The sequence below is a fragment of the Haliotis rufescens genome, unplaced genomic scaffold (assembly GCF_023055435.1).
Source record: "Haliotis rufescens isolate VD_foot unplaced genomic scaffold, xgHalRufe1.0.p SCAF_15, whole genome shotgun sequence".
Classification (NCBI taxonomy): domain Eukaryota; kingdom Metazoa; phylum Mollusca; class Gastropoda; order Lepetellida; family Haliotidae; genus Haliotis; species Haliotis rufescens.
The window spans coordinates 33297726-33309825 of NW_025963835.1; the positions used below are offsets into that span (position 1 = coordinate 33297726).

Genomic DNA, 12100 nt, shown 5'->3' on the forward strand with positions numbered 1-12100 from the left:
GAGAGGTGGATTCTGATTGGTCAATAGGAGGGACATAATTCGTAATAGTGCTACGATCAAGCCACAAAATTCCAACGTAGTTCGGCAAAGGTGGAAACAACTTTTGTAGTCAGTTCTGCCATTATGGGAGGTAACTCTATTAGTTCCTGTTCTATTTATAGCATATCACGATCTGCACAAAATGCCGATTCAAGTATCGTGTGTATGGTGATATCGTAGGTATTGCTGAATCGTGACAGCCCTACTGTACATGTTTACCAATCAAACAACAACATCACATAGTCTGACGGGGTGAAGTGTATTAATAATGAATATACATTTTCACATGATACAGCTTCAAATTTGTAAATATTGCAAGTATATCACTAAATATTTCTAAAAGTAAACCATCCATACAAAACTTTCACTATTCCCCTCATAGCTAAATACAATTGTATCAACTTGTAGCATAAAAGGCATTAAAATATATGCAGCAAAATAATATTTACATAAATGTTTATGTACAGAAGTGTAGTATGCTCTAACATCAATATACAATGTATTTGATGGCATAACCATGGCAACATCAATATACAGGGTATTTGATGGCGTAACCATGGTAACATTAATACATCCCGACTCAAACAAACCATGTAACAACGCATAATAAACAGATACAGATTAAAAGAAAACTATAAAGTGTATCATTTTGAATGAAAATAATAAATACTGAATCAGTGTTGATAGCCAGTTTGGCAGTTATTAGTTTTATCTGGCCATTCATTCGTGAGGTATTTGGCTCAGGACCGTAACCAGGAAAATCATCAAATTAAATTCATGTGTATGAATGTTAAAAGTATTAATACTGCATACTGGAATATATCACAAGGCGTTAACAGAACTAAGTAAAACAAACTTTTGACAGTATGACTTGCAAAGAAATTTTTTTGTAACTTTGATATGAGCGCATGGTATCGTGTGAGAGATCTAATTGGTCAGTCCTGATCCTGGAGGAACTGTTCCTCGGCTTCAGCCACCACAGCCTCGGGATTGTCCAGCTTCACCTGTGTAGAAATGTCACATGGTCACCACGGTGAATACATAGAGAACAAGCATGAAATAGACATATCCCCCGCCAATATAACATGTCCGGTTGTGTGCAAGGCAGGAAATATTGTACAGTTTCCCCGATCTGCTCCAGGAACGAGCACTACTGCCATTTTCAGTCTAAATCAAAATCATTGGCCATGATAGTGACAAGAAGTTACAGAAGATGGTGCTCGGCTGAAGCATGTCCAAAGATGGATTTATGGTAAGTTTTAATTACTTATTGGTTTGTTGTTTAACGCTGCACTCAGCAATATTCCAGCTATATGACGGCGGTATGTAAAATAATCGAGTCTGGACCAGACAATCCCGTGATTGACATCATGAGCATCGATCCACGCAATTGGGATCGATGACATGTATCAACCAAGTCCGCGAGCCTGACCACCCGATCCTGTTAGTCGCCTTTTACGACAAGCACAGTCGCCTTTTACGGCAAGTATGGGTTGCTGAAGACCTATTCTAACCGGAATCTTCACGGGTCTTTTAGATTTGTTTGGTACTTGTTCACCACTGCCACCTGTGTGAAGAGGCCTGTAAGTACATCAGACAGGGCCAGGCAATCCAGGGATTGTCATCACCGGGATACACGGACACGTAGTCGACCAAGTCACCGAGTCTGACCATCCCAACCAGCTTGTTGCCACTTAGGACAAGCATGTGTTGCTGGAGACCTGTGCAATCCCTGAGTCCCATATGATTTCCATTTTAGAAATATATATTTTAGAAAGTTAAAACCAGCAAATTCTGGCATTGCAAAGGGGAGTAACTCTGATCAGTAACTTGCAGTGTCTTTGATTGTACCAACCATATGATTATGACTGCAGATTAAATGGTCTACCTACCTCCGGTATTGGGTACTGTGTTGGTCCGGGGGCGCCGTCACGCCCGTAGTCCTGCATGGTGCCGCACTTGGGGACATTGTCCACCCACACACCCTCAAATACCTGGCCCGAGTTCAGGTAGTAGAATTTACCTGGGCCGTTCTTCTTGCCATCCTTCCAGGAACCCTCGTACCTGTTCTCATTGGCTGCAAGAGATGGGCTTTCCGTTACTAAGGTCAAACGTGATAGGTTCATTCATTCATTTTATTTCCAATACATATAGGCCACAGGCCTACACAGGTGAGTACACACAGGTTTTAAGCTTTCAGTTTCGCATTTCTTACTTCATTTGCATAATACAGATATTTTGCTAGATTTGTAATAATATATGTATCTGGTGATGACAGAAGCATATTAAATTTATGAACGTTAGGATGACAATAGAACTTTGCTTTGAGATATAGTTGCCGTATCTTGACATACGATGGACAAATAAGCAGGAAGTGGTACTCGTTTCAACACAGTCTAATTTACAAAGTTTGCATTTTCTTAAATTTCGTGGGATTTTATAATGACGTCCATTCTTAATTTCCATGATAGGTTATTGTAGGGCTGAAAGGGTTGGTCACTATAGCAATAATGATCAACAGAATTCTGTCACAATATATCTTGGTATCTTGGTTCATGACTATCTTACTGTCGGGACAGCAGAGTTACTGGGCTTCAATGGCTAATCAAACATCACCAGTTTGTATCAGTAAAGAATTGAGTCAGGCCTACCAAACAAAAATACTAACCTGCCTTCACAAACATAGAAATGTATGCTATTTGTCTATTTAGCAGTTTAAAACATAGTCTAACAGTAAGGGGTAGATTTGCACACTAAAACTATTGGCTGGGTTGAGTACAAGTCTACAGACCAGGAGGAAAGTGACGAGTAAGCACACAGCTTATTGCATAGCCTCATGTTCTGAATACACTCAACCCAATGAATAGTTTTTGTGCACAAATCTACTCATATTTCAGTCTATATTTGAGTCTGAAGAACAATACAAATACCCACACATTGCTATGTTTGCAAAGACAGGTTGCTGTGTTTCTTTGGTCGGTGTGTATGTGTATTGTGTCATCTCACACCACAGTCGGCCATATTCCAGGCTGTGCACAGCCGACCCTTCTTTCTGATACGTGATTTGGGTATGATTCATCTTACCGAGGCAAGGGAGTTAACTGAATTCAAAAGTCCAGTTTCCACCCTTTGCCGAACAAGGCTGGAATTTCTGGGCTTGACAGCAGCGCCACCAGTGGCTATTACAAGACACGTCCCGTCTATGTCCCTCCCATTGACCAATCAGATTCCACCTCTTATATCACTGCTTCAAACAAAATGGCCACGCCCAGTGAAGACGATCTGATTGATAATCAAGATCTATATTATAATAAAATGGGTCTTACTTCGCGAGGTGCATCAAAAGATGTGAGCACCTTCATAAAAAACATTTGAAAGAAAGATTTGGAAAATATTTGTTGACTTGAAGTTGTTGGTACACATGTTTTGCAAATCCTGCTTTCGACCGAAGTCTGCACGGCAGCTTACAAACTGAATGTCAATTTTATTATGAGATTTTGATTTGACTATGTATGCATAGACTCGTTAGTCCAGTCAAAATATGACTCCATTATGCCAACCTAGTTCGGCAAGGGTGGAAACTGGACATTTCTATTCAGTTAACTCCCTTGCCTCAGGAAGATGGGTATGATTTGATTCCCCGCACTTCTCAAAAATCCTTGATCCTCATGTATTCCATATTTCCATGTTTCCAACACTCACTTTGTCGAAGCATGCCTTGTCCACTTCTGAGATCATCGTACCACTCCCCCTCGTAGATGGTGCCATCCTGGAAGTACATCCTTCCCCAGCCACTCCGCTTGTCCGCGTACCACTCCCCCTCGTAGTACTCGGTGTCCGCATAGAACTGGGTGCCATAACCCTGGGGAGGTATCGATAACAGATGATTGCAGGTGATAACAGATGATTGCAGGTGATAACAGATGATTGCAGGTGATAACAGATGATTGCAGGTGATAATAGGAACATTTTCACACGTGATAAACACCAAGGCCACAGTGTCAGGTTTGGGAATCAATCATGTAATTCTTGGACAGAGTTACTTGCCCTGCTTTATGAAGTGGGATGTGGGAAGTTGTGACAAATTGTTTGGGACACTATTATAGTTCCCCAACAGATGATTGGAAATGTGGAATATAATTTGTCAAGTAATAGTAAGCTATGACTCTAATTTCCTTCCAACAAATGGAATCTACCAAATTATTTTAAGTACCAATATTTTCTTCAAAAACCATATCAGTTATACCAATAACATTCAGGGGAATATATCAGTGAATATAATCGATGATAATTTTTTTATTTATTTATCACATTCAGGTCGTCAACTGCTGGCTTTTGCAATTCGGGGATTTTTAGAATTTATATTTTTTCTGTTTCCATGGCAACAAGTTTGATTTTGACTGTTCATAGTAGTGTGCACCTGACATAGAAATACAACTTCCGAATCCCAATTCCACGGTATTGTTTTGATAGCTCAATAACTACTCTTGTGTACGGACAGACAGATCAGATAGAAACTCTGTCATGAAGTTGGGCTTATACTAACAGTCAAATGATTTGGTTTTTTTAATTTGTGGGGGTCAGGTGGATGTGTCATTTTCTGATAATTCTCGTTTTCAATTATGAGTTACATTCAGTCAAGCTTTAATACTCACGTGTCTCTTATCGTTCTTCCAGCCACCGGAGAAATCTTTCCTGAAGCCGCCCTTCCCATCAGGGTAGCTGAAGGTGCCAAAACCATTCCTCTTACCCTTCTTCCAGTCCCCATCATAGATGGCACCGGTGGCCTTCCATTTATATGTACCCTTCCCTGAAACAGACAATTTGTAACAGCTGAATTTCAAAATGTAATCTCTGGCAAGTCAAATGTACATTTCTAACACACTGATTTTTTAAATTATAAAATCAGATATTTAAATCAATGAATTCAGGGCTTGGCATGTATATCTGTTTAAAGGAACCACCAACAAATTTGAAATATGAGGAGAAAAGGAGAAAGCGTGAAAAGCTGAGAAAAAACAAGGGTTATAACGTGGAATTGTGATTACACAACCTACATCCACATAATAATTTAACATAACAGGTAGCCAACATATTGTTTTATGTACCGAACATTGGACCTGATTCGATTCTACAAATACTGTTGTGGTTATAGACATTGATATTTTTGTAAAATATGTCTCCATGACATTTCTTTCAGCACATAGATGTATAGTATATACATTTAATTTGTAAATGAAATAATTAAATATAGATATATAGGCATTATAGCTAAACGAGTTAGATTCTATATTAATAAATTTTATTATTTATTTTATCATTTCAACCAACTCATTAAGTCATTAGATTACTTGGCTTTTTACAACAAAATCAATCTTCGTGTCCTCGGACGGAAATAACTTTTGGAGGGAGGATACAGGTGAAAGGATTTCCTTTCAAAATACACATTATCTCACCATCTTTCTTGTTGTCCTGCCATTCCCCAGTGTATTCATCCCCGTTGACTGAATACACGGTGTGACGAACTCCCTTTTTCTGGGCATTGTAATCCCATTCTTTCCACAAAGGCTCCCTTGGTTTGGGATCTTTTAAATGCGGCATTTTATACAATATTGATGCTGACCCTATGAAAGATGCAACGGGTTTACTGAGGTCGTTCTAAAACTTCATGTTGTGTTTATTTCCGATGACGCGAATGTGCGCGTGCACTGCTTCTCTGTTGCCATGACTGCATTTCCGACAAGGGGAGTAACTCGTAGCACTCTAAGCATTCTCTTACGATAACAAGAAGCTTTTCTTGAATAAAATCTCCTGAATTTTAACTTCCAGCTCCTTTCAATTTACGGTGTAACTACGCTTACCAAAATCTATATATTGATCGATAACATCAATTGACTTTACGCTCCCAAAAGTTTCTTAATTTCCAAATCGGATACATGCAGACATAGTCTTAGCCAAATTATTTTCTGAAAATGAACCCCAGATCTAGTAGTTTGTATTTCATTAGAAATGGTAACTTATCCTTATGTTTATAAAATAGCTCCTTTAGTTCCTTATGATCAAAGTTCAAATATCGCACCTTTGTAAAGAAAGCGTGTGTACCGTTATTTTTTATTAATTATTCGAGAATTCTGAGGAATTAAGTTCGATTACACGTCTGTAAGCGCGTGTATACACATCCATGGGAGTCAGCTATGGAAATCTTATTTCAGTCAGTAGCTTGTAGACGTGTGACATTTGTTCCTAAATGTATTTGCGTATTTGGTCAATTAGTGAAAGAGACAGTCCTCGTTCGCAAATATTTCTTAGCAGAATGACAGCGTATTTATTTATGAGAATCGCCAATACGTTCGCCAGCTCGTGTGTTTCTAGTGCCGTGATGCTGACACTGGCGGACAACGACTGAAAGTAGACGTGCACAGACAACGTTATGACTTCGAAGTTCACTATTAATACTTCACGAGGTCAACAACAATGTTTTAATTTCATAGCATGCTGTTTGTATATCAGTAACCGTTTTTAAACGAATTGGTAGTGACAAATGGTCAAATTTATCAAGATATTGCTCGGGATTGCAAGATGAAGAAGGAAGTTCAATATTTTTACTCTATGCCACACTTAATATGGGCGGGGCGGTCGGGTAGCCTAGTGGTTAAAGCGTTAGCTCGTCACGCCGAAGACCCGGGTTCGATTCCCGACATGGGTACAATGTGTGAAGCCCATTGCTGGTGTCCCCCGCCGTGATATTGCTGGAATATTGCTAAAAGCGGCGTAAAACCTCACTCACTCACTCACTCACTTAATATGGGCTGTTAGCCGAAGGAAACATGACGGGATTTCTCTCAAACAATTCAGATGAAGATTCAAAAAGTTTTAAAACGTCATTTTTGGAAGACATTTCAAATTGAAAGTGTATTGATTTTGTATTAATGTAAATACAAAAATGTGGTACCAGGATCAATACTGTCCAGAGTAGTGGGATGTAAACATGCTTCCGATACATTTCTACAAAGGACTGAAATTGTATATATTATTGCAGCACAAAATGTCCCTATGTGATGAAATCATTTTATTTAACTAACTAGTCTAGCAATTAATGCTATTCTTTTATTATGTTTCAGCAATGAATCCCTTGTCCAAAACATGGTGAGAATAAATTACTGTAACACCCTTCAAAAAGATTTCTGAAGTCTCCCAAAACGTTTCTGATGCACCTGAAGCTACTTGTTCAGATTTGAACAACTATGACCTGACCACATGTTTACCAGATACATCTACTGTAGAGGTTGACAATACCTTACATCCAAGTGATGCTTTGCTTCATCTGACTCCAGTGAGGTGTTATGGAGATGGTCATCGAAAGTGTTTACTGGTCAGATAAAAATGACAAATTGAACCACACAAACTGAATGAGGTCACTTCGTAATGTAATGACGTCATATAACAATAGGTAACGTCAGACATGGATGGGAGACAAGTAAACCGCCTGAGAGAAATGTATTACGAGTTCAAAATGTAATGTGTTTTGTGAGTGAATATGGTTTTACGCCACTTTTAGCAGTATTCCAGCAATATCCCGGTGGGGGACACCAGAAATGGGCTTCACACATTGTACCTATGTCGGGAATCGAACCCGGGTCTTCGGCGTGACGAGCGAACGCTTAACCACTAGGCTACCCTACCGCTCGTACCTACGGAAAATGGAAAACAAATCACTCATTACTTAACATTAATTTCACTCGTAACATATTTTCCGTAATCACTCGTACCTCAATGGTTATTCAACGCCCAGCCGTTACGGAGTCAAACGTTAACCCTACCACTCTCTAGGCCGTCCCCACGCTTATGCTTATGTCACGTAATTTTAGAGCCGACACGCGTCACTCAGCATTCACAAACTCTGCTTGACCCTAATGTTATCAGTGACGATTGTATAATGGTGTAGAGTCGAGTGTTGTCGACTTCAGCAGGGATACAGTGACCACAAGGGGTTGTTGTTTCACTAACCAACTTCACTGTTATGAAAAGAGTCAGTGTCCATGGTCCTATGTGAGAGAGGTTCTGAGATATAGAAATAGTGACTACTAGGCTGAGCTTAGTGAATTGATTGAATCAACTGATTGGGTGTGCTTGTTTACGAGCTGTGGGTCTATTGTCAATATATGATATTTTTTCTTTCCACATTCAAAAACTATATCCAAACCGTGCTGTTACAACAACCATGGTTTGATGGTTAACTACGTAGAGATATAAGAGTCAGACACCGACTGAGGAAAAAAGCTTGACGAACATGCAACGAACGCGATTTATATTGATAGAAAAAAACCAAAGAAATATGGTAAACAATTTGAAGAAAGCTGGCAAGGATCTTTTTTATATAAACTTAGATGGATTCTTATCAACACAGTTCTAATTATTGGAAAATACTGCGTCAACTGCGGCATGGTATCTCAGTGAGCTAGCACTATAAAATCGGCAATCAGTCCGGACTAGTACAAGCAGCCACACACACACACGTTCGTGTACGTCGCTATATAAGTGCAATATTTTAGGACGCGACGTTAAACCCCATTTTCACCTCACTTCACGTGATTAAAGATTCACCGTGATCCCGCCTCTGGTCACTCATAACAACAAAGTACCTGAAGCATTTTCGATTTTAATAAAGCTGTGGCTCTCAAGTATTATTTTGCGTCAGTTTCCGATGTTGACGATGAAGGCGCCCCGCTACCCCATTTGTTAAACTATATGATCATAAATTGGATTATACCGTTAACGAAAAACAAGTCCCTTCAAGTAAATAAAGCAGTCCCGACAACCAGAAGGATTGAGTACTAAAAGATATATTACTACCCGTAGCCAATCCCATACACTTGTTATTCCATTTAACTCTTGAACAAGGCACAGTGGAACTTGCAAAAGTATTGCCATTGCAGGGGCGGATCTAGGGGGGATTCAGGGGGTTCGAACCCCCTTTTGAAAATCACACATGTGTAAAGTCTCTGAAAGGAATTTAGAAGGGACACACGTAAGGAAGAGAATATATGGATGTCAACCTCTTTATTATGAGGACCACTGAGCATATGCTTACTCATTATCAGGTGAATGATGAAGGAGTAAGCATATACTCAGAAACGTTGTGTTCCTCATAATAAAGAAGTTGACATCCTTATATTCTCTTCCACACATGTGTAGTATTGAATTATACAGAAAGGGTGTTTGCATGTGTATCTTAATATCTCCTGTGGTCATTATGTTTGGTCATGTTAGAAATGCAACTTGACAACACATCGTCTCTTGTCACAGTCACAGAAACTGTTTTGCTCATACGAAATTTTATATTCCTGTGGTGCTAGTTCAAGGGGTGTGTATGGTTTGACGCCGCTTTTACCAATATTCCAGCAATATCACGACGGGGAACACAAGAAATGGGCTTCACACATTGTACCCATGTGGGGAATCAAACCCGGGTCTTCGGCAACGGATTTAGCAACGGTTCTGAGTGGTAACAAAATCTCCAAATCTAGCAAAACATTCCATCAAGTAATAGTGGAAACAGATTTTTAAACTTTTATTTTATGTAACAAGATTGATTTATCATGAGCTACTTCAATATTGTATGGTATTTTCCATGTTTGTTTGTTTGGTTGTTTTTTTTGGGTTTTTTGGTTGTTTTTTGTTCTCAGCAATATCCCTGCTAAATGACGGCGGTCTGTAAATAATCAAGTCTGGACCAGACAATCCAGTGATTGACACCATGACCAGCAACTGGGATACGATGACATGCATCAACCAAGTCAGCGAGCCTGACTACCCGATCCCGTTAGTCGCCTTTTACGACAAGCATAGTCCACCTTTTACGGCAAGCATGGGTTGCTGAAGACCTATTCTATCCGATCTTCACGGGTCGTTTTCCATGTTACTGGCATATTCATCACATGTTGGTTATAGCTCGTGAAGTATCAATCATATTTTTTCTATAAGTTTTGGTACTCGTTATGATTTTGATGTAAACCAATATTTTTGTATGTCAATATCCCAGTCTTGTGATATTTTATAGCTCCCGCCCTTTATTCAAAATCAAAACATCCATTATCGTTTATTAACTGCTGCCAATAAACTAAATATCTTTAACAAATGTTCCATTGTATAAAAATAAATAAATACATGCCGCATTTAGATATGTATATGTATGTATATGTACGTATGTATGTGTATGTATTCGATTTTTAGCAAAAAAAGTTGTTTAGATTAACAGACAGGTAACATGATACTCGAAATCCCCGAATTACTTCGCAAGGACTGTGAGGTAAAGAAAGCCTTCCCGCCTCCATTACCAGTGGATCACATCGTCATTCCAGTATGACAAGGGGGCACGGGTGGCCCAGTCGTCTGAGGCGCCGCGATTCGCTGCGCAGAGTTGCGTCCCTTGGGATCGCCAGAAACCTATGATTGTGGGTTCGAATCCCAGTTCGCCCCGATTATGTTTCTAGGTTTGGCAGCACCATACCCGTGCTCATGGGTTTCACCGAAGTGGTAAACGTCTGAGACCTGCATCACTTTGGGCTTTCCTCCCACATTAAGCTGACACTGATATAACTGGAATACTGTTAAAAGCGGCGTTAAACCCAGCTCACTCTAGTACCCATTTAAGATACGCTGGATAGTAGAGGGTGTGTTTACACTTACATTGCTGCACATTGATATATCAAATCTTCTAATTTAAGTGGATTCGGCAAGAGCATGGAGCTTACACCTTTGTTGGAATAACTTTGATATGGTATATATACATTTAAAGTATGTATAATAATAATAACTTATAATGCGCTAGCAGTTAATGCTCAAAGCGTTCCACCATTATTACCCTACCCCCTCACTGCTGGGTGAACAGAGGCACATTTCTGACAAAGTCACTTGCCTAAGGAGACACCACATGTGGTACATGTGCTTCAGTGTGGGGCAGGACCGAAGCCCTAGAAACTCTCAGGAGTCAAGCTGCTGAACGTGGTCACCCATCCAAGGACTCTCCGAGACCGACGTTGCTTAACTTCACCTGATTTGTGACCTGTGCGCTGTGCACAGGGCCACGTGCCACCACGTTTTCCATCAAATAAATATCTAAATATCTCGTTCAGTTCACAATGCAACGCACTGTTGGAGGTGACTGCATGTTCAAATAGATATTGTTCTATGTGAAGACATATTTCATGGTTTCAATTTGAGAAAACAATGGATTGAAAAAATAATGATGTCAATTAATAGCATATGTTGACAATTTAGAAATCTATATTGATTTTAATGCACTGAATTACAAAGGCGGACTTTTCATCAATATATTGTGAGTTATGCGCCGGGTGGCCTACATTTGCGAAATAAAAAACACATCACATACACATCGTTTACTATTCATTATTCAGGTTAAACTCAACGACGCACTTCGCCTTTCAAACATGCGTTGAATATTTGGGATTGTCGCCCGTTGATGTTGGCTCGTTGGTTGGTTGGTTGCTTGCTTGCTGGCCTAACGCCGGACTCTGAGTCTGTGTGTGTGTGAAGTGCCATCTATATCGATGGTGGAGAATAATAAGACAAACAAAACAAAGACAATAGCACTAGCATCAGGCGGAAACAAGTCACCCAATATGGGGAAACCTTGGACAACGTCGTCCAACAGACCAAACCAGCATGCTGTAAGATTCAGTCAGGAATATTCAACAACAATTATCAATTAAGCAATAGCGTTAACAGACGACTCAAAGCACAGCTGATTCAACTTGTAACATTTGCAACCATCTTCAATTATCCAATGTATTATATTTATTTTCCCAGATCCATTTACATCTTGTGTTCGTTTGTTTGTTGTTTAATGCCGCTCTCAACAATATTCCAGCTATATGACGGCGGTATGTAAATAATCGAGTCTGGACCAGACAATCCAGTGATTAATATCATGAGCATCGATCCACACAATTGGGATCGATGACATGCATCAACCAAGTCAGCGAGCCTGACCACCCGATCCCGTTAGTCGCCTCTTACGAGCCCGCTGATGTAATCAAAC

At 39.7% G+C, this 12100-nt stretch overlaps 1 protein-coding gene across 1 annotated transcript; it reads right to left on the reverse strand.

Moving 5' to 3' along the window:
* Window positions 1-282: 282 nt before the first annotated feature.
* Window positions 283-5752, reverse strand: LOC124132060 (MORN repeat-containing protein 3-like). Its single transcript, XM_046495671.2, has 5 exons — window positions 5496-5752; window positions 4695-4849; window positions 3742-3901; window positions 1932-2116; window positions 283-1043 (listed from the first exon to the last, which is right to left on the reverse strand). Exons 1-5 carry the CDS (start codon window positions 5638-5640, stop codon window positions 975-977), a joined length of 714 nt encoding a protein of 237 aa, XP_046351627.2. The 5' UTR covers window positions 5641-5752; the 3' UTR covers window positions 283-974.
* Window positions 5753-12100: the final 6348 nt, after the last annotated feature.

Coding starts and splice junctions, on each gene's coding strand:
- LOC124132060 (XM_046495671.2), bottom strand. CDS start 5,640: ATGCCGCATTTAAAAGATCCCAAACCAAGGGAGCCTTTGTGGAAAGAA. Junction 4,850..5,495: donor GCAGGACAACAAGAAAGATG/GTGAGATAATGT, acceptor TGTCTGTTTCAG/GGAAGGGTACATATAAATGG. Junction 2,117..3,741: donor ACAAGGCATGCTTCGACAAA/GTGAGTGTTGGA, acceptor CATCTCTTGCAG/CCAATGAGAACAGGTACGAG.